At 44.1% G+C, this 20,980-nt stretch overlaps 1 protein-coding gene across 1 annotated transcript in view; it reads left to right on the top strand.

Annotated features, from left to right (window-relative positions):
* OCA2 (OCA2 melanosomal transmembrane protein) overlaps window positions 1-20,980 on the top strand; it is a 483,235-nt gene that overhangs the window by 224,928 nt on the left and 237,327 nt on the right. Inside the window, exon 6 of the mRNA XM_040425133.1 lies at window positions 6,391-6,463. Within this exon, the coding sequence (XP_040281067.1) occupies window positions 6,391-6,463 (73 nt within the window). The remainder of the gene's footprint in view (window positions 1-6,390; window positions 6,464-20,980) is intronic.

The following is a 20,980-nucleotide window of genomic DNA, read 5'->3' as shown; positions in this document are numbered from 1 at the left end:
CACGAGCAAATGGATAAGGTATTTATTTTTTTAACCCTGATTAACTCCCTCAAAGGCCTAAATTGTAGCCTCAGATTGCAGTGTGGGGATGTTAGTTACAATGAGTTCACTATACTTTATAGCAGCAGTCAGTGGAGAAGTCACACTAGGACTGTTTACATCAAATGCAGTTTCCAAAGTTGGTATGTGCAATTCCCAAGCCTGTGTAATGAGAGATGGAGGGATGAGTTGTTTTCTTGCAATCTGTACAATCCTTCCAAAGTTACCAAGGGATGCAACTTTAGCGATTTATTAGCTCTGAAGTATCCACAATGGAATACAGCCTCTGAAATAAGAACGCCTTTCTGTCCTTTGCATGTGATTGGGACAAGCTTCAGGTGTCCCAACGTAGCCAGAGGTGTCTGTAACCTGGGTGTGGGCATTTACCTTCTCTGGAAAATACTCTGCAATCCTCCTTATGATGGCTGGACTCTCTGCTGCTTTCAGTAACGCTTTTTTTCCCTCAAGGGATGGCAGATTTGTTGCTTGGTGATGCACAAGGTAGGAAGATTTGCCCAATATTGGTCTGAGGTGTTCATTTGTCAGAAGGCAGCATCAGACTACTTCCTCTTAGAGAGGAAGGGTGGAGCCAGCCCTGCCTAGCTACAGCAACTAGGTATTTCCACATTTTAATTCAGTCTTTGAGTACATAAAATTCATTAAATACAATCCAGTAAAATTTTTCTGTGGGATTTTGGGACACTGCAGATGTATTATGCTGCAGTTTTTCCAAATATAACACTTGCCAATTTTACCACAGGTTTTGGTGTGGAGATCTAGCCAGGTTTAACAGTTTATTATTCGTGCAATCTGTGCCATGAAAGACTAATAGATGTGGGCCCCCCTTCTCTTAGATACATAATCTGACAAAAAAAAAGCATTGCTTCTAGGAGAGAATATCTCTTCAATATGGTATTTTATTTAGGAGCCATACAGAATCGCACAGAATATAGAGCCATAGGGTTCCTACATGTTATGGTATAGAGTCTGCTGGGTCCACACTACCTTAATGTGGCATTTTTTAGAAATGTGAGGTAGTCCACGCTGTCGTGAGCTAGGAGAGTACGCTTATCGGTCACGATCTCCCCCTGCTGCGCTGAACGTCCTTTTCGAACAGGACATTTGACGAGGGCTAAACCAAGAGTTCCAGGGCAAATTGTGCCAGGTCAAGCCTGCACACCCAGTAGTCCAGGGTTTCCTTGCTTCTCAGAGCATCCACATCAGCCGTTATCCCGATGTAGTCGGACACTTGTCGGTCTAGACGTTCCCTGAGGCTGGATCCGGAGGGCGGCAGTCGATGGGTTGGCTGCAAGAATGATCTCATATCCGAAGTGACCAACACTTCTTCAAATCGCCCTCCTTTTGCAGGCGCGGAAGGATTGGTACCCGCACCTATTTCGCTGTGGGTGGAAATTGCTCTGCCAGCTCCCGCAACAGCAGAATGCAGCATCTCTCGCTGCAAAGCCTGGAAATGCTGCATTCTGCCAGCCCTCTGTGATTCTGGTAACATGTCCGCTAGTTTGTGTTTGTACCGGGGGTCTAAGTACGTTGCCACCCAGTATTGGTCCTTGCCCTTTATGCTTTTTATACCAGGGTCCCTCTTAAAACACTGGAGCAACCAGGCCCCCAATTGCACTAAATTGGAAGTGGTGGAACGCCGTGGCTCCTTCTCATTGCCCAGGAGAATGTTGTCCTTGGTGTCCTGCCCCCGGCCATGGACAACACCAGGGATCCCTGAAAAGTTTAAAGTCCCCTCCAAAGCCTGCTTTTCTTTCTCCACCTCCTCCTTCTTTCCTCAGCCACCATCCTTCTCTGACTCCTCTTCAGAATCCTGCTGACTTGTCTCAGATTCATTCAGCATTGCGACTTCATCTTCCTGCTCCTCGACTGCTTGATCAATGACACGACGCAATGCACGCTCCAGAAAGAAGGCGCTGGGTACAAGGTCACTGATGGTGCCCTGGCTGTGACTGAACAGTTTGGTGATCTCATCAAATGGCTGCAGAAGTCTGCATGCATCGCGCTTGAGCAGCCATTGGAGCGGTGAAAAGAGAGCAAGCTCCCCAGAATCTGTCCTGCTGCAGAGTTTGTACTGGTAGTCATTAACGGCACATTGCCGCTGGAGCCGCCTATCAAGCATATACAAGGTGGAGTTCTAGCACGTCAGACTGTCACAAATCAGACGTCTGATGGGCAAGTGGTGTCACCGCTGAACGTCAGCAAGGCGAGCCATGGCCGTGTAAGATCTTCTAAAATGTCCAGAGATTTTCCGGGCCTGCCGCAAGACGTCCTGGACTCCAGGGTATTTGGCAACGAATCGATGCACAATTAAGTTCAGGACGTGTGCCATGCACGGCACTTTTCATTTTGCCCTGTTTCAGCTCATTCAGTAGATTGGCACCATTGTTCCACACCGCTTTACCAACTGTCCAATTGAGCAGGGTTAGACACTGATCGGCCTGTGACTGCAGAGCTGAAAGCAGTGCAGGACCGGTACGGCTTTTGGCTTCCAGGCACAATAGCCGCAGCAAAGCATTGCAATGTCTCACCTGGGACGTCGAATAGGTTCTGGGGAGCTTGGGGACGCAGCGGAAGAGGTGGTAGCAGTGGAAAAGGAGGAGTCACTGGAGGATGGAGTTGGAGGAGGAGAAGAGGCAGGCCTGCATGCAATCCATGGCGGTAACGCCAAATTCACACGGGAGCCACGGGTTACATGCTTGACGGCCGTCAGAAGGTTCACCCAGTGGGCAATAAAAGTTCTGTACCTTCCCTGCCCGTGTTTGCTAGACTGTGTCTGTGGTCAGATGCATCTTGGCACTGACACTGTGTGCCAGAGATATATTCACTTACCGCTGATCGTGGCCATATAGCTGTGGGATGCCATTCAGAATGGGAAAATATTTCCTTCTGGGGACTTTCCATTGCGTGGTGCCAATGACCACAAATTTTCTAAAGGCCTCAGAGTCCACCAGTTTTTATGGCAGTGTTGGTGGGCTAGCAGTTCCGACAAGCCAGCGGTCAGCTGTTGGGCAAGATGGTTATCCGGCGTCATCAACTTTTTAAGCTAGAAAATAAGGGGCTTTTTAAGCTTGAAGCCTGCCTTCTGTCAGATGAACGCGACGACGGCACGGCGGAAGGTGGAGTGAAGGACAAATAGGAGAAGGAGGAGAAAAGGCAGGACGTGGAGCGCAGGGAGTGTGGCTTTGTGGGTTCTGACGGCTTTGCTCCCACTGGGCTCGTGATGGGAGGCCCGTTGCCTTCTTAAGGCAGTCGTCCCTAGGTGAGTGTTGGGATTACCACGACTTGTGCGTTGACAGCACAGGCTGCAGATGGCAACACTATTGTCAGTAGCTGACATGTAAAAAAAAAAAAGCCCACACTGCGAAGCCATGTGCTGGCGTCCTGGGAGAGCCAGAAGTGACCGTGCATGGTGAGTGGCTTGTTCCAGATATGTTGGCAGTCTGCTTTTTGCATCCTGTGCCCTTCAAGCTTTGCATGTTTCTCCTCCTTTTCCTCCCTCTCTGCTGCTCAGTCTCTCCCTCAGAACTCCCTCCCTCTTCCTCTTGTGGGCACCCACGTGATGGTTATCAACACGTCATCACCTTCACCACCACTGACATTTTGAGATCTCTGAGTAGGCAGCAACAGCGGGGACCTCCCTCCTTGGGCTGAACTGGGTACTGTCGTCAGACTGCTGGGTGGCGGCCATTGCTACCTCCTCTTCCTCATCTGATGCCAAGAATGGCTGCGCATCGGTAAGGTCTGGGAGTGGATGGGAAAATAATTCCTCTGACTCGAGTGGAGGGGCTATGGTGGTGTATTTTGGGGTGCACATAGCAGAGAGTGAGGAGGGTGCAGAAGCGGAAGGGTGATTGAGCCACTCAACCAACTCTGGTGCGCCCTTTGAAGTAATCGCACGTGTCTTCCCCAACTTCCCACTTGGGCTCCGGCCTGGTGCACCTGCCCGACCCCTACCACCCCTGAGGAACAGCCTGCCACTTCCTCTGCCTTTCATTTTCAAAATGACCCTGTGCCAATGTCCCTACAGAAGAGCAGTAATTGTGGAAGCAGGTATATCGCAGGCCTCAATAAATATTTGGTGGAAGCAGGTATATCACACCCCTCAATTTATTTTTTTGCCACAACAGTTATATCACACCACCCTGTTTATTTGGGGCAACAGGTATATCGCAGCACTCAATCAGTATTTTGGGGGGAAACAAGTATAACACACCCGTTGGAAATAGTTCTTCCAATAGCGCTTGTCCCTCTCTATAGCTGCGGTATTGCAGCAGAACCGCACACAACTGCTGCACAATACAAATGCTCTATATACTTTCTATGTTGGAAAGTATATGATAAGTATATCACACCCCTCAGTATATCACACCTATCGATAGTACACCTAGACCAGTCTGTAAACAGGACTTTTGTGGCCCTATTAGCTAGTGTTTGGTGTCCCTAACAGCCTGTCCCTGCTCCACAAAGCAACCTCTCCCTACTCTGGCAAAAAAACTGAATGTAAATTGGCTGCCAGATCGGGTTCTTTGATAGGGTGGGGGTGTGTCCATGTGCTGAGACATGTCAATTGGCTGTCCTGTCCCAGCTGATGGATGTGTCATGGGTCAAAATTCGGCGCAATGCCAAATAATATGGCGCCGGTGGACATCGCCATATGTTCGGCGAATCGTGAACGCACATAGTTCACGGCAAAACGATCGCCAGGCAAACCGCAAGGCCTTCTCTAGCCACCAATCCTATCATCTCCTGGTATTAAGCAAGCCACCACACCTCCCCTGTGCCCTGCTACATATTGATCTCCTTTTATGAGGGCCTATTAATACCATCTCAGATAGTTGTAGTGTATATGAACAAAATTCTTGCACATTCAGTTGCACAATAAAATGAATCATTTGGAATTCTGGAAGCCTGGATCTCCTGCATTGGTTATGAATAAAATATGATCTGATTTATTATCTAAGACTAATATAAGACGTGCAGATAAGAGACCACTACTATTACATGCAGCAATCTCCTCCACAGTATGGGGAGGAGTATTCGCTAATGCCATCGCTCGACCCGATACTGAATCATTATTTTCTGGTAGCAGATCATGATTAGACAGCATGATCTGCTGCTGGCAAACAATTCTTTTTAAACCTGCTGAAAGATTCTGGTTGCCCGATGAATTGGCAAACGCTGCTAGAACATTGCTAAGGGCTGTTAATATCCAAGCTTGTTAGTGATGATCTGCGCATCTAATGTAAGTTTTAGCCATAGTAATAGAACAATGCAATTCAACTAAACTAATAAAACAAAAACAGCTGTACGGTTTGTCTTCTGAGTACATGGAGTAAATGTCCAGTGCAGAGAGCAAAATTAAGCAAACCCTTGCATTTCACAACCTTTTGCCGCATTTGCTTTCACCAAACCTTTCCTGTAGCTGCAAACAACGTTAAGGAGGAATTTTGGGCTATTCCTTCATGCAAATATGTTTCAGTTCATCAATATTTTTAGGATGCTTTGCTCTTCAGGTCAGCCATAACATCTCAATAGATTTACGGTGGTCAGGGTTGTGACTTGGCCATTCTAAAACACACATTTTTTTTGTTTTCCTTGGCTCATTGTCTTGTTGCATCACCCAACATCTCTTCAGCTTAGTCATACATTTTTGCCATTTATATTTGCCTATAAAATGATTTGATGCGCTTTAAAATGCATGTTTCCTCCATGGCTGCAAGCTGTCCATGACTTGACAAACCTCTTCTAACCACTTCACAATATATATGGTAACAATTCTGCCTCATTTTATTGGCCTTTACATTAGTGCTGATGTGTTTTCTTTGTATTCCCACTGTCTATTTACGGTTTGTAAAAAGTCTCTTAAAGTTGATGACTGTTCTAATGCTTGCTTTTATATAATCTTTAAACACGTAATAATTCTGGCAAAGCACAAATGGCCTTTGAAAATTATTGCCCGATGTTTTTCTGGACTGTTAACTCAGCCATGTTCTAATAAAATCAATCATTGGGTAACTTTTCATTAAGCTGAAGAATCTTTTAAGTGACTAATCTTCGTGCCCAATAAAACTTGCTGTGTTTTCTCTATGTCCTGCAGAACCATGATCTGTAGACTGACTTCTAACTAGCAATATGCTTCATTAAAAGAACGATGAAGCTTAACCTTAAAGATATATAAAGCAACCAGCAAAGAATCGCCTATTTTTATAGTCTGTGGCGCCTATTTCCATTGCGTGTCGAATCGTCTGATTATGCCGCGGTGATTACTTTGATGAAAATAAATTTTATATGAGTAAATAATTTAATTACATGTTTCTCCTATTGCTGCAGGTATTATTTAGCACGTACTCTGATAACAGCAGGACTTGGCAGATGTTGGCCTTGTCCTCTCTGGAAAGCTACAGTATCCTTTTGTCATTTTGCTATTCTCTCATCATGGAGTGTAATGCAGTTTAATAAAAGGTGATACATAATGGTTCAAAGATTGATGCTCACAGAGATTCATTTTCTCCCTCTGCAGAATTAATTTCAAAGTAGAGTATTAGAGCTGTAAAAAACTGCTCCTCTGCTGGATTTAATCTAAATGTTATTGTGTGTATTGAAATATATGAAAAGCTTGTGCTTTTCTCTTCATCCCTCTCCCACTTTAGATTGACATTGTTTGTAAAACGCATTTAACAGGGGGTTTCAATGAATTTGTATGAATTTGTATAAAGCAGTTGAACATCCATTTCCACTTTGGACTGTGTTTAAAGATGACCCTGTATCAGAGAACTGTCTCAGTTCAAGTCTAATTGCAGCTATTCAATATGATCCTGATTTTGAATAGCAATTTTTGAGTATTCGCTAATTGCTGGAGTATCTTGTGGGTCCAAAGCCTCATGTATATGGCAGCTGTGCATGTGCCGCCATACAGGTTGTGCACAGAGGCCCTGCCAATCCAAAATACAGGGCTATGAGTCTTGCCATGTACGACATTATCTCCATATAGCAATGTATTAAGAAATGTAATTTTTCTAGAGGAGAATACCTGGATAATGCAAGTTCATATGAAATCTGGAAACACTTTGCAAGAAATTTGCAGCATACACTATGGGCATACACTATACACTGAAGATGTTGTTTTGTATGAAGGGTTAGTGAAAGGAAATTATAGAATAGGCTGCCAAACCAGTCTGCTGCACATGTAATGAGCCAAAATCTGAGTGTTGCATAGTATTTTTTGATAAGACATCAGTCCATCACGTTTAACCATGGGATGGGTGGGCATGTGAATTGAGGGAAGGAGTGAAGAGCCAGACTTCTACACCTTTACATAGGTGTAAAGGGTTTGTCTCACCTAGGTCATTGGTGGCATATTGCTAAGACTCTGGGACCCGCTAATATCTCCAGGACTGGGCCTCCAAAGTAATTTTCAGCAGTCCCATTGACATGAATGGAGAGGTGGCTTCGCATGCATGGTGTGCTCGCCATTAATTTCTATGGGACTTCGGATAACAGCCGAGTGCGATGGCTCGACTAGTTTGAGAACTCCCATAGAAATGAATGGAGAGCTCACTACACATGTGTGGTGCGCTCTCCTTCACTAAGGGGGCCTATTTTTGGAGATAGGTGTAGGTCCAGATAGGTGCGGATCCCGATCTGATATTGGTAGCATATCCTAACAATATGCCACCAATGTCTGAAATAAAAAAATGTTGTTCAAGGTTATTTAATTCTAAGAATTCATCTAAGCCATTTTGTAAAAACTGTCCACTGTTCCTGTTGTGACCACATTCAAAGGTAGACTATTCCACAGATTCACAGTTATTATGGTGAAGCCTTGACACCTCTGGAGACTAAAAATTTTCTTCACCAGAAGGAGACATTGCCCCTTTGTTTTTTTTGTGGGGATTTTACATGGGACATCTTTTTACCATATTTTTATGCATGGCCCATTTATATTGTATGTTTATGGTGAAATAAATGTAATGTGCTGTATGAACCCTAAACTTCAGTGTGTTCACTGTCTGTCTCTATAAGGTAATTGGTTGTTTGTGTAAGGCCTCTTGCACACGAGCGTGACTGAATACGTCCGAATGCGTTCAGGGTGTGTTCAGTGAAACTCGCACCATTTTGCAAGCAAGTTCAGTCAGTTTCGTCTGCGATTTGCGTTCAGTTGTTAATTTTATTTTATTTTTTCACGTGAGTGCAATGCGTTCTGATGAGTTTTTCACGCGCGTGATAGAAAACTGAAGGCTTACAAACAACATCTCCTAGCAACCATCAGTGAAAAACGCATTGCATCTGCATTTGGTTCCGGATGCAATGCGTTTTTCATGCAGCCCCATTCACTTCTATGGGGCCAGGGCTGCGTGAAAAAAGCAGAAAATAGAACATGCTGCGCAATGGGTCATGTACACAGACCCATTGAAATGAATGGGTCAGGATTCAGTGCGGATGCTATACGTTCACGTCACGTGTTGGACCCGCGGGGAAAACTCTCTCGTGTCAAAGGGGCCAAAGACACAGATGATGAGGTCCTGAACTTAAAATTACAGCTCACTTTATTCCTTAAACAAAAAATGTATACATTTACCTTTAAACCCACCGTAAAATTCTACTTTGTGGAATGTTATTTTTCTGAATACTGCCTACATTTTAATGTGTGTGATCATTATCTAGCAATAATTGAACAGTTCCACTTCTCTGAAACTACATGCTACATGTCTTCTGCTTTGGAGTGAAGGAGTGCGTAGCTCTGCATACACATCATCATTTTTAAGAATTCTCTAGGTACTGGTACAGTGCCAAGTGATTGGCGCAAGCAAACGTTTTTGCCCATATTCAAAAAAGGATCAAGGTTCTCCACAGGTTAATTATAGACCAGTTAGTTTAACTTCTGTTGTGGGAAAAATGTTTGAAGGACTCTTAAGGGACTATATACAGGAGTATGTGACTATAAATAATATTATAAGTGATAACCAGCATGGGTTTATCAAGGACAGAAGTTGTCAGACTAACCTGATTTTGTTTTTATGAGGAGGTGAGTAGTAGCCTGGACAGAGGGGCGGCTGTGGATGTAGTGAGGCGAGTAGTAGCCTGGACAGAGGGGCGGCTGTGGATGTAGTGTTTCTGGATTTTGCAAAGACTTTTGAAACTGTCCCTCATAGACGCTTAATAGGTAAAGTAAGGTCTATAGGCTTGGAAAGTATAGTTTGTAATTGGATTGAAAACTGGCTGAAGGACTGTGTCCAGAGAGTTGTGGTCAATGATTCCTATTCAGAATGGTCCCAGGTTATAAGTGGTGTACTCCAAGGTTCGGTGCTGGACCCTTTTATTATTTAATTTATTTATTAATGATATTGAGGATGGGATTAATAGCACCATATCTATTTTTGCAGATGACACTAAGCTATGTAGAACTATACAGTCTATGGAAGATGTATACAAACTACAAGCTGACTTGAACACTCTGAGTGATTGGGCAAATGAGGTTCAATGTGGATAAATGTAAAGTTATGCATCTTGGTAGTAATCTGTGTTTCATATGTCCTAGGTGATGTAGCACTAGGAGAGTCACTTATAGAGAAGGATGTGGGTGTCCTTGTGGATGGTAGATTAAATTACAGCATACAATGTCAATCAGCTGCTTCTAAGGCCACCAGGATATTGTCATGCATTAAACGAGGCATGGACTCGCGGGACAGGGATGTAATATTACCACTTTACAAAGCGTTGGTGCGGCCTCATCTGGAATATGCAGTTCAGTTCTGGTCACTAGTGTTGAGCCCGAATATTCGAATATCGAATTTTTTTTTGCGAATATCGGCACTTTAATAATTTGCGAATATTTTGGATATAGTTCTATAAATTCGATATTTCGAATATTCTTTTATTTTTTATTTTTTTTTTGTTATATTTTTTTCTTTACCATTTCCCAAAAGTAGTTCTTACCTGTCCTTAGGATTCCTGGCTGCTCCAGTCAGTGCCCGTTGCTGCTTCTGACGACTTCCGTGCTCATGGAGCGTTCCCATCACCATGGGAACGTCTCCATACTAGAATGTACTGTCGGATTTGAGAATTACGTTGAAATCGCAATTCGATTAATTAGAGTTATAATAATCGAATTTCGATTTCAACTTAGCACTGCTATATTCCATATTTGTTAATTCTAGCCTAATATGGAATATAGCAGTGCGAAGTTGAAATCGAAATTCGATTATTATAACTTGAATTAATCAAATTGCTATTTCAACTTTGACCTGGTTTACTATGGTTGGCTTGGTAGAATTAGTGAATATGACGAATGTATTCGTCATATTCCTCAAACCGAAGATAACGAAGTATTCTCCATCTTCGTTTTAGCTACCTATTCGTCAACTTCACTAATTCTAGCAATCAAATAGGAAGGTAGACTATAGAGACAGCTGTTTAATTCGCTATGCAATTTATATTAATTTGCTTTTTTTTTTTTTTTTATAAATAGAATCATTATAATAATCAAGCATTTAACTATTAAATAAAAAAAAAAAAAAAAAAAGCAAAGTAATATAATCGCATAGCGAATTAAACTTCGCTGTCTCTAGTCAACTTTCCTATTTGATTGCTAGAATTAGCGAAGTTGACGAATAGGTAGCTAAAACGAAGATGTAGAATACTTTGTTATCTTCGTTTTGAGGAATATGACGAATACATTCGTCATATTCGCTAATTCTAGATATCGAACCAATAGGAAAGTAGCCTTAAGTTAAAATCGCAATACACGATTTATTTAAATCGCATAATAATCGCGATAACTAGAATAATGACTAATATTACAACGAGGAAGGCAGTTTATTCATCTTAAGGGGGGACGTCCCCCTCTGAGGCTCATGCAATTTTTTCATTGGCTAAGAAGGAAAAGATGAGAACACTTGTCTATTGAGCAGTATGCATTGTCTTACAAACTTTGGTATGTGAACTTATGTAAACATCCATATGCTAGCGCCGTCTTGAAATGGCCTCACTAACATTAATACAACATACGTCATATGACACCTCAAGAAGGTGCTTTTTTATAGGTACTGGATATATATACACTGCTCAAAAAAATAAAGGGAACACAAAAATAACACATCCTAGATCTGAATTAATTAAATATTCTTCTGAAATACTTTGTTCTTTACATAGTTGAATGTGCTGACAACAAAATCACACAAAAATAAAAAAATGGAAATCAAATTTTTCAACCCATGCAGGTCTGGATTTGGAGTCACACTCAAAATTAAAGTGAAAAAACACACTACAGGCTGATCCAACTTTGATGTAATGTCCTTAAAACAAGTCAAAATGAGGCTCAGTAGTGTGTGTGGCCTCCACGTGCCTGTATGACCTCCCTACAACGCCTGTGCATGCTCCTGATGAGGTGGCGGACGGTCTCCTGAGGGATCTCCTCCCAGACCTGGACTAAAGCATCTGCCAACTCCTGGACAGTCTGTGGTGCAACGTGACGTTGGTGGATAGAGCGAGACATGATGTCCCAGATGTGCTCAATTGGATTCAGGTCTGGGGAACGGGCGGGCCAGTCCATAGCATCAATGCCTTCGTCTTGCAGGAACTGCTGACACACTCCAGCCACATGAGGTCTAGCATTGTCTTGCATTAGGAGGAACCCTGGGCCAACCGCACCAGCATATGGTCTCACAAGGGGTCTGAGGATCTCATCTCGGTACCTAATGGCAGTCAGGCTACCTTTGGCGAGCACATGGAGGGCTGTGCGGCCCTCCAAAGAAATGCCACCCCACACCATTACTGGCCCAATGCCAAACCGGTCATGCTGGGTTGTAGACTCTGTCTCATGCTACCACTAGAGTGAAAGCACCACCAGCATTCAAAAGTGACCAAAACATCAGCCAGGAAGAATAGGAACTGAGAAGTGGTCTGTGGTCACCACCTGCAGAACCACTCCTTTATTGGGGGTGTCTTGCTAATTGCCTATAATTTCCACCTGTTGTCTATCCCATTTGCACAACAGCATGTGAAATTGATTGTCACTCAGTGTTGCTTCCTAAGTGGACAGTTTGATTTCACAGAAGTGTGATAGACTTGGAGTTACATTGTGTTGTTTAAGTGTTCCCTTTATTTTTTTGAGCAGTGTATTATATATATATATATATATATATATATATATATATATATATATATATATATATATATATATATATTTCATCTAAGTAATTGGCTCAATCATTCTTCTACAGTCCATACATCACTCTTGACACATCTGTAGGCAGAGGAGAGGACGAGCACTGCCCGCAGCTGCGAGCCCCCCTTCTCTCTTCAGTGTTTGCATAAACAGACCGCTTGGCTAGCAAAGGGGGGAGGGGAGGCACTTGAGAAGAAACAATCAGCTTACAGCAGCTACTTAAAAATCATCTAGTTACACAGTCCTTGAGATACAAAATATAGAGGATATTCACACATCTCTATCGCCACTTTATGGTAACGCTGCATATGTTGACGCAGGGCCGTAGCGCCAACATTGGCACCCTGGCCAAGCTTCACCTTCTGCCCACAGATTTTATAAATGGCCATGTTCACCTCCTCCGGCTTAACAAAAAAACTGACACCCCACCGAGTAGATGATTTTTACCCCCAACACTCCGCACTGACTGACTGCTACCGCTGCTGCTTCCGTGAACCCCTGCACCACTACTTTCTGGGCAGGTAGACTCCTGCGAAGCGTGTGGTCTACCTCTGGCACGTTTGGCTCCCGACCTCACACTGCTTCCACCCTGCTGATTCCCAACCACACTAGCGGCATGCTGGCTCCTCACGGGAAAGCTGCCACCCTCTACTCCCGATGATGATGAAGCCCCTAATTCACCCGGCTCCCAAGTGCGATCAGCTACATCATCGAGTACTGTCTGCACGTCACTGATGTCCTCCTCTGGGTCAGGAGCCTGTACATTAGGTGGTCACCGGCTAAATATTTTTACTGTAGGCCACTGGAGTAGAGGCCCAAAAAATTAGGCATTCACCTGACAGAAAAGGCTTTTTATGCCGCTATATACTGTACACATCAGACAAGGACCATTCTTTGTTCTGGGTGAGGGCGGATATGTGTGGACTGGCATAAGGAAATTCAATTATACGTTGTCGTCGTCACAGGTGTTGAATTCCTCCGAGATCCATGCCTCATTCATTTTTAGAAATGTGAGGTAGTCCACACTGTCGTGAGCTAGGCGAGTGCGCTTATTGGTCACGATCCCCCCCTGCTGCGCTGAAAGTCCTTTCGAACAGGACACTTGATGAGGGGCAAGCCAAGAGTTCCATGGCAAATTGTGCCACAGGTCAAGGATGCACACAGAGTAGTCCAGGGGTTACTCACTTCTCAGAGCTTGCACATCAGCCGTTAACCTGATGTAGTCGGACACCTGTTGGTCTAGGCATTCCCTGAGGGTGGATCCGGAGGGCGGCTGTCGATGTGTTGGCTGCAAGAATGATCTCGTATCCGAAGTAACCAACACATCTTCAAACCGCCTTCTTCATGCAGGCACGGTAGGATGGGTACCTGCACCTGTTTCACTGTAGGTGGAAATTCCATTGCAAGCGCCTGCAACAGCAGAATGCAGAATCTCTCGCAGCAAGGCCTGGAAATGCTGCATTATGACAGCCTTCTATGATGCTGGTAACATGTCTGCCATTTTGTGTTTGTATCGGGGGTCTAAGTACATTGCCACCCAGTACTGGTCCTCGACCTTTATGCTTTTTATACGGGGGACCCTCTTCAAACACTGAAGCATGAAGGCCCCCATTTGCACTAAATTTGAAGCGGTGGAGCGCCCTGGCTCCTGCTAATCGCCCAGGAGAATGTCATCCTTGGTCTCCTTCCCCCAGCCACGGACAACAACAGGGATCCCCGAAAAGTTTAAAGTTCCCCTCAAAGCCTGCTCTTCTTGCTCCTCCTCCCCCCCCCCCAGCCACTATCCTCCTTTGACTCCTCTTCACACTCCTGCTGACTTGTCTCAGATGGAGTAGCCCCCCTGGGAATTCATTCAGCATTGCGACTTCCTAATCTTCCAGCTCCTGCTCCTCGACTGCTTGATCAATGACACGATTCAATGCACGCTCCAGAAAGAAGGTGTAAGGTACGATGTCACTGATGGTGCCCTGGCTGCAACTGACCAGTTTGGTGATCTCATAAAATGGCCGCAGAAGACTGCATGCGTCGCCCGTAAGCAGCCACTGGCGCGGTGAAAAGAAGCCAATTTCCTTAGAACTACTTCTGCTGCAGAGTTTGTACAGTTGCTGCTGGACCAGCCTATCAAGCATATAGAAGGTGGAGTTCCTGCGTGTTGGGCTGTCACAAATCGGATGTCTGACGGGCAGGTGGTGTCGCCGCTGAACATCAGCAAGGCGAGCCATGGACCTGTAAGATCTTCTAAAATGGCCAGAGATTTTCCTGGCCTACCACAACGAATTGCTACATGACTAAGTTCAGTACGTGTGCCATGCATGGCACGTGTCATTTTGTACTGTTTCAGCGCGCTCAGCAGATTGGCACCGTTGTCGCCTGGAAGCTTGATGGCTTCCAGGCACAACAGCCACAGCACAGCACAGCATGGCAACCTCTCACCTGGCACGTCGAATAGGTTCTTGGGAGCTTGGGGGGTGCAGCGAAAGAGGCGGTAGCAGTGGAAAAGGAGGAGTCAGCTGAGAAGGAGACTGAGGATGGAGTAGGAGGAGGAAAAGAGGCAGGCCTGCATGCAATCCATGGCGGTAACACCAAATTCACACGGGTGCCACGGGTTACATGCTTGACGGCTGTCAGAAGGTTCACCCATTGGGCAGTAAATAATGTACCTTCCCTGCCCGTGTTTGCTAGACCATGTGTTTGTGGTCAGATGCATCTTGGCACCGACACTGTGTGCCAGAGAGATATTCAATTGCCGCTGAACGTGGCCATATAGCTCTGGGATGCCATTCTGGGAGAAATTTCCTTCCGTGGACTTTCCATTGTGGTGTGCCAATGGCCACAAAGTTTCTAAAGGCCTCAGAGTCCACAAGTTTTTATATAGCAGTAGTTGGCGGGCTAGCAGTTCCAGCAAGCCAGCGGTCAGCCGTTGGGCAAGAGGGTTATCCGGCGTCATCAACTTTTTACACTCCAACATTTGGGCCACGGAAGCCTGCCTTCTGCCAGATGAATACGACGACTTCATGGTGGAAGGTAGATTGGAGGACAAATGGGAGGAGAGGGTAGAAGAGGCAGGACGTGGAGCATCGGGAGTGTGGCTTTGTGGGTTCTGACTGCTTTGCTCCCACTGGGCTCGGTGATGGGAGGTCAGGTGCCTTCTTAAGGCGGTCATCCCTAGGTGACTGTTGGGCTTACCATGACTTATGCGTTGACAGGACAGGCTGCAGACGGCAAAACTATTGTCAGCAGCTGACACGTTAAAAAAAAGCCCACACTGCAGAGCCAGGTGCCGGCATCCTGGTAGCGCAAGATGTGACAGTGCATGATGGATGGCTCGTTCCAGATACATTTGCAGTCTGCTTTTTGCCTCCTGTGCACTGCAAATTATGCCTGCTTTTCCTCCCTATCTGCTGCTCCGTCTCTCCCTCTGAACTTCCCTCCTCTTCCTCTCTTGTTGGCACCCATGTGACGTCCATTGACACGTCATCGTCGTCACCTTCACCACCACTGACAGAGATCTCGGAGTAGGCAGCAACAGCGAGTACCACCCTCCTTGGGCTGATCTAGGTATTGTCGTCAGACCGCTGGGTGGCGGCCGTTGCTACCTCTTCTTTATCCAATGCCAAGAATGGCTGCGCATCGTTAAGATCTGGGAGTGGAAAATAATTCCTTTGACTCTAGTGGAGGGGCTATGGTGGTGGTGTCTTTGGGGGTGCACACAACAGAAAGTGAGGAGGGTGTAGATACAGAGGATGAGAAGGGTGCAGAAGCGGAAGACTGAGTGAGCCACCCAACCAACTCAACTAGCTCAGCAGCAGGCCCTCGCCCCTAATGTTTTAGATGGTCAGCTCAGCAGCAGGCCCTCACCCCTAATGTTTTAGAAGATCAGATCCGCAGCAGGCACTCATCGCTAATGTTTTTTAGAGGGTCAGAAAGAGGGAGGTGCTCATGCCGCTCTACAGAGCACTAGTGAGACCTCATTTGGAGTATTGTGCGCAGTACTAGAGACCATATCTCCAGAAGAATATTGATACTTTGGAGAGAGTTCAGAGAAGAGCTACTAAACTAGTACATGGATTGCAGGATAAAACTTACTAGGAAAGGTTAAAAAACCTTAACATGTATAGCTTGGAAGAAAGACGAGACAGAGGGGATATGATAGAAACTTTTAAATACATAAAGGGAATCAACACTGTAAAAGATGAGAATATTTAAAAGAAGAAAAACTGCTACAAGAGGACATTAGTTTTAAATTAGAGGAGCAAAGGTTTAAAGTAATACCAGGAAGTATTACTTTACTGAGAGAGTAGTGGATGCATGGAATAGCCTTCCTACAGAAGTGGTAGCTGCAAATACAGTAAAGGAGTTTAAGGGATAGGCATAAGGCCATCCTTTATATAAGATAGGGCCAGGGGCTATTCATAGTATTCAGTATATTGGGCAGACTAGATGGGCCAAATGGTTCTTATCTGCTGACACTTTCTATGTTTCTAGGTCGGCTCAGCAGCAGGCCCTCGCCCCTAATGTTTTAGATGGTCAGATCAGCAGGTCCAATAGTTTTTGAGGGTCACCAGCAGGCCATCATTTATAGAGGGTGTGTATGATGCCCTCCTTTATGAGTAATAAAGGGTATATTGTAGTGCCGGTTCCTTGTAATTTTTGGCAGCAGTTTCGCTTAGTGCACAGGCTTTGAGTGTAGGAGTCCCACCACCTGAACAATTGTACTACAATGTGAATGAGGCCCTCCTTTATGTGATATACAGGTTGTATCGGAGTGCCTTTTCCTTGTAATTTTTGGCAGCACTTTCACTTTATATACAAGCAAATATACAGGAAAGAATGTTTCCTACATTTTTTTTTCTCTGAAATCGATTTTATCTTCGGTTTTGTGCGTATTATTGTCAGTCTGTAAAAGTGGCGTACTATTCGGACAACATCGTTCCCAGCAGCGACCTGGGAGTCCAAGATGCATCCAGACATCCTCTCCATGCTGTTCCCAAACCATTTGAGTGGTGTTTCCATTAATTTCTGACCTTTTCCTATGAACCAGACAGGGGGTGCCTGGTTTAATGCTCGGGTTCTCCCATTGACTTCCATTGTGCTCGGTAGAGCACCCGAGCATCCCAAGGTGTTCAACTCAAGCACCTGAGCACTTTGGTGCTCGACCAACACTAGTTAGAACATGAAATAATTGGCATCTGCCTCATATGGGTTTTGGATTATAGGTCAAACTAAGGCTACTTTCACACTAGCGTTCGGGGCTCCGCTTGTGAGTTCCGTTTGAAGGGTCTCACAAGCGGCCCCGAACGGATCCGTCCAGCCCTAATGCATTCTGAATGGACACGGATCCGCTCAGAATGCATCAGTTTGGCACCGTTTGTCCTCCGCTCCGCTCAGCAGGCGGACACCTGAACGCAGCTTGCAGCGTTCAGGTGTCCGCCTGGCCGTGCGGAGGCAAACGGATCCGTCCAGACTTACAATGTAAGTCAATGGGGACGGATCCGTTTGAAGTTGACACAGTATGGCTCAATTTTCAAACGGATCCGTCTCCCATTGACTTTCAATGTAAAGTCAAAACGGATCCGTTTGCATTATCATGAACAAAAAAAAAAAAAAACGGATCCGACCTAAACGCAGGTGTGAAAGTAGCCTTAATTGACTTGTGTCTTTTCATTTTTAACCTATTAACTATGTAACTATATAACCACTTGAGTGTCAAACAGTTCGAAAAGCTGATGCCTTATGAAAAACTTATGACAGAGCCAGGAAGAGGGGAAGAGCAGCATGGTCGTGAAGGAACTCAAGCTCCTGTAAGTGATAAGGACAAAAAGTGGGTACTCCATGCACAAATGTGTACCTGTCCCTTATCCCTTTGCTAGATCAGTTATTTTGGGTTGGAGCTCTCCTGTCCTACTGCAACATATTGAAGGAAAATAAAGCCTTTATTGATCCATAAAATATACATTCACTTGTAATTTTCTGAAATATTTTCTTTTTAAAGGTGGGTAGGAAGTTAATCTGAGAGATTTCCACTTCAATATTACACTGCATTCTAATTCAAGTGAATTTAAAGGGGTTTTGCCACTTCAGCAAATAGCATTTATTATGCTGAGAAAGTTTCCATGGTTAAGACTAGGGATGAGCAAATTGACTTCGGATGAAACATCCAAAGTTGATTCACATAAAACTTTGTTTCAGTACTGTACGGAGCAAGCGCTCTGTACAGTTTTAGAATGTATTGGCTCTGATGAGGCGAAGTTATTACTTTGCGAAGTCTCCCAAGACTTTGCATAGCAGATTCATAAATTGATTTATACTGTAAAAAAAACATTTCCCGAACTGTTAATCGGAGCCAATACATTCTAATACTGTACGAAGCGCTTGCTCCGTACAGTATTGAAACAAAGTTTTATGCGAATCGACTTCGGATGTTTGATCCAAAGTCGATTCGCTCATCTTTAGTTATGACCAACCTGCAGTCCAACAACATGGCTGTGCTTGTACACTATAGAAAAAAGTACCAGCTTACGTGAGCTCTCATGGTCCCGGCCACCAGAGAGGCCGGCATTTTTTTCCATAGTGTGCAAGCATGACAACCACTGATGGATTGCAGGGTGGTTGTAACTATGGTAACGAGTAGTGTACAATGTGATTGAAAAATAAATCCAAGCCAGCTAAGAGGCAATATGGACAATCACAATACATTAGTAAGTGCCTTGTAGTAACTTTCTCTACATGATAAATGGATGCGGACAGCAGACATATAACATTCGTGTGCTGTCCACATTTTTTTATGGACCCATAGAAATGAATGGGTCCACATTTGATCCGTAAAAAGGCAAACTGAAAATTTGTTCATGGTCATGGGGCCTAAGTCTGTATACATATGTACCAAGGGCGTAGCTATAGGGGGTGCAGAGGTAGCAGTCGCTACCGGGCCCAGGAGCCCGAGGGGGCCCTAAGACACTGGCATTATAGAAAGTGCATGCTGGTCAAGTTACACCTCTGACTGGAGGGAAGGGGTTAGGTTAAGAATTTGGCATGAGGGGGTGCCCTTTCAATGTTTGCCTCAGGCAGCAGGAAGGATATGTTCTCCCCTGCCCCTTGCCAACAAGCACTGAGGGACGGGGGCCCAAGCAGAACTCTTGCACCAGGGCCCATGAGCTTTTAGCTACGCCCCTGATATGTACTAGTGTTGAGCGCGAATATTCGAATTGCGAATTTTTTTCTCGAAATATCGCATTTTTGAGATTTCGCGAATATTTAGAATATTGTTCTATATATTCGCGAAATCGAATATTCGTTTTTTTTTCTTTTTTTTTTTTATTATATTTTTTTCTTTCCCACTTCCCTAAAGTTGTTCTTACCTGTCCTTTGGATTCCTGGCTTCCTGGCTGCTCCAGTCAGTGGCGTTTTCAACTTACTGCTATATTCCATATTAGCTAAATTACAACCTAATCTATATGTGTATTTTACGAAATTTCGCAATAGTCGCAATTGCGATGCGACTAATATAACATGAAATATTTGCATGAAGATTTCAACTTAGCACTGCTATACTCCATATTCTAGCCTAATATGGAATATAGCTGTGCTAAGTTAGCACTGCTATATTCCATATTAGGCTAGAATATGGAGTATAGCAGTGCCAAGTTGAAATCTTCATGCGAATATTTCGTGTTATATTAGTCGCATCGCAATTTCGACTTTTTCAAATGTTCTTAATATTGCTCTAACTTCGTCTTTTAGAAATTTCGGAATATTGCTCTAACTTCGTCTCTTAGAATATTCGTAATATTCTAAGAGACGAAGTTAGAGCAATATTACGAAATTTCGTAAAATACACATATTAGCCTAGCCATAGTCATTAGCATATGAACGTTGCCTTATACTATCAAGATAAATATTCGCAATATGCGAAAAAATAATTTCGCGATAATTGGAATAATTGCGAATTTTTGATTTCGACGAATATAGCACGAATATTCGCGAAATATCGCAAAATCGAATATGGCACCTCCCGCTCATCACTAATATGTACCTAGCTCTAAGTCACTGATAGTTGACCGGGGGCGGTCTTAAAGGGCTGTCTAACTTCTGCAAGTGGCATTTATCATGTAGAGAAAGTTAATACAAGCCACTTTCTAATGTATTTTGATTGTCCATATTGCTTATTTTACTGGATTGGTTCACTTTTCTATTACATTATACACTGCTCGTTTCCATGGTTACAACTACCCTGTAATCCATCAGTGGTGGTTGTGCTTGCACACTATAAGAAAAAAGCAGCTGGTACTTTTTTGTATAGTGTACAGCACAGCCATGCTGCTGGATTGCAGGATGGCCATAAGAATGGACCCCCACCGATAAGATATTGATGACCTATCCTGAGGATAGGTCATCAATATTACTTGCTGCACAAGCCCTTTAGGGCTCATGTACATGGCTGTATGGCTTTTTCAGTGTTTGCGGGCCATTTTTAACTGATCCGTTTTTTCCATTTTTTTTTTGCGGACCCATTGACTTGAAAGGAGCCTCGGAACGTGATTTGCGGGCAATGAAAGGACATGTTCTATCTTTGAACAGAAAAATGGAAATACGGACACAGAGACACTCAGTTTTTTTTTGCTGACCCATTCAAATTAATGGTTCAGTATAAGTAACGCATACTTAAATAAATAAACTGCCAGTATAATGAACGCAAAAAAACGTTCGTGCGCATGAGCCCTTAATCTGTAAAGGATCAACATAAATACTTGATTG

This window comes from Bufo bufo, chromosome 3 (genome assembly GCF_905171765.1).
Source record: "Bufo bufo chromosome 3, aBufBuf1.1, whole genome shotgun sequence".
NCBI lineage: Eukaryota > Metazoa > Chordata > Amphibia > Anura > Bufonidae > Bufo > Bufo bufo.
Note: the sequence above shows the minus strand (reverse complement) of the source record. Positions and strands in the feature narration are given on the sequence as shown.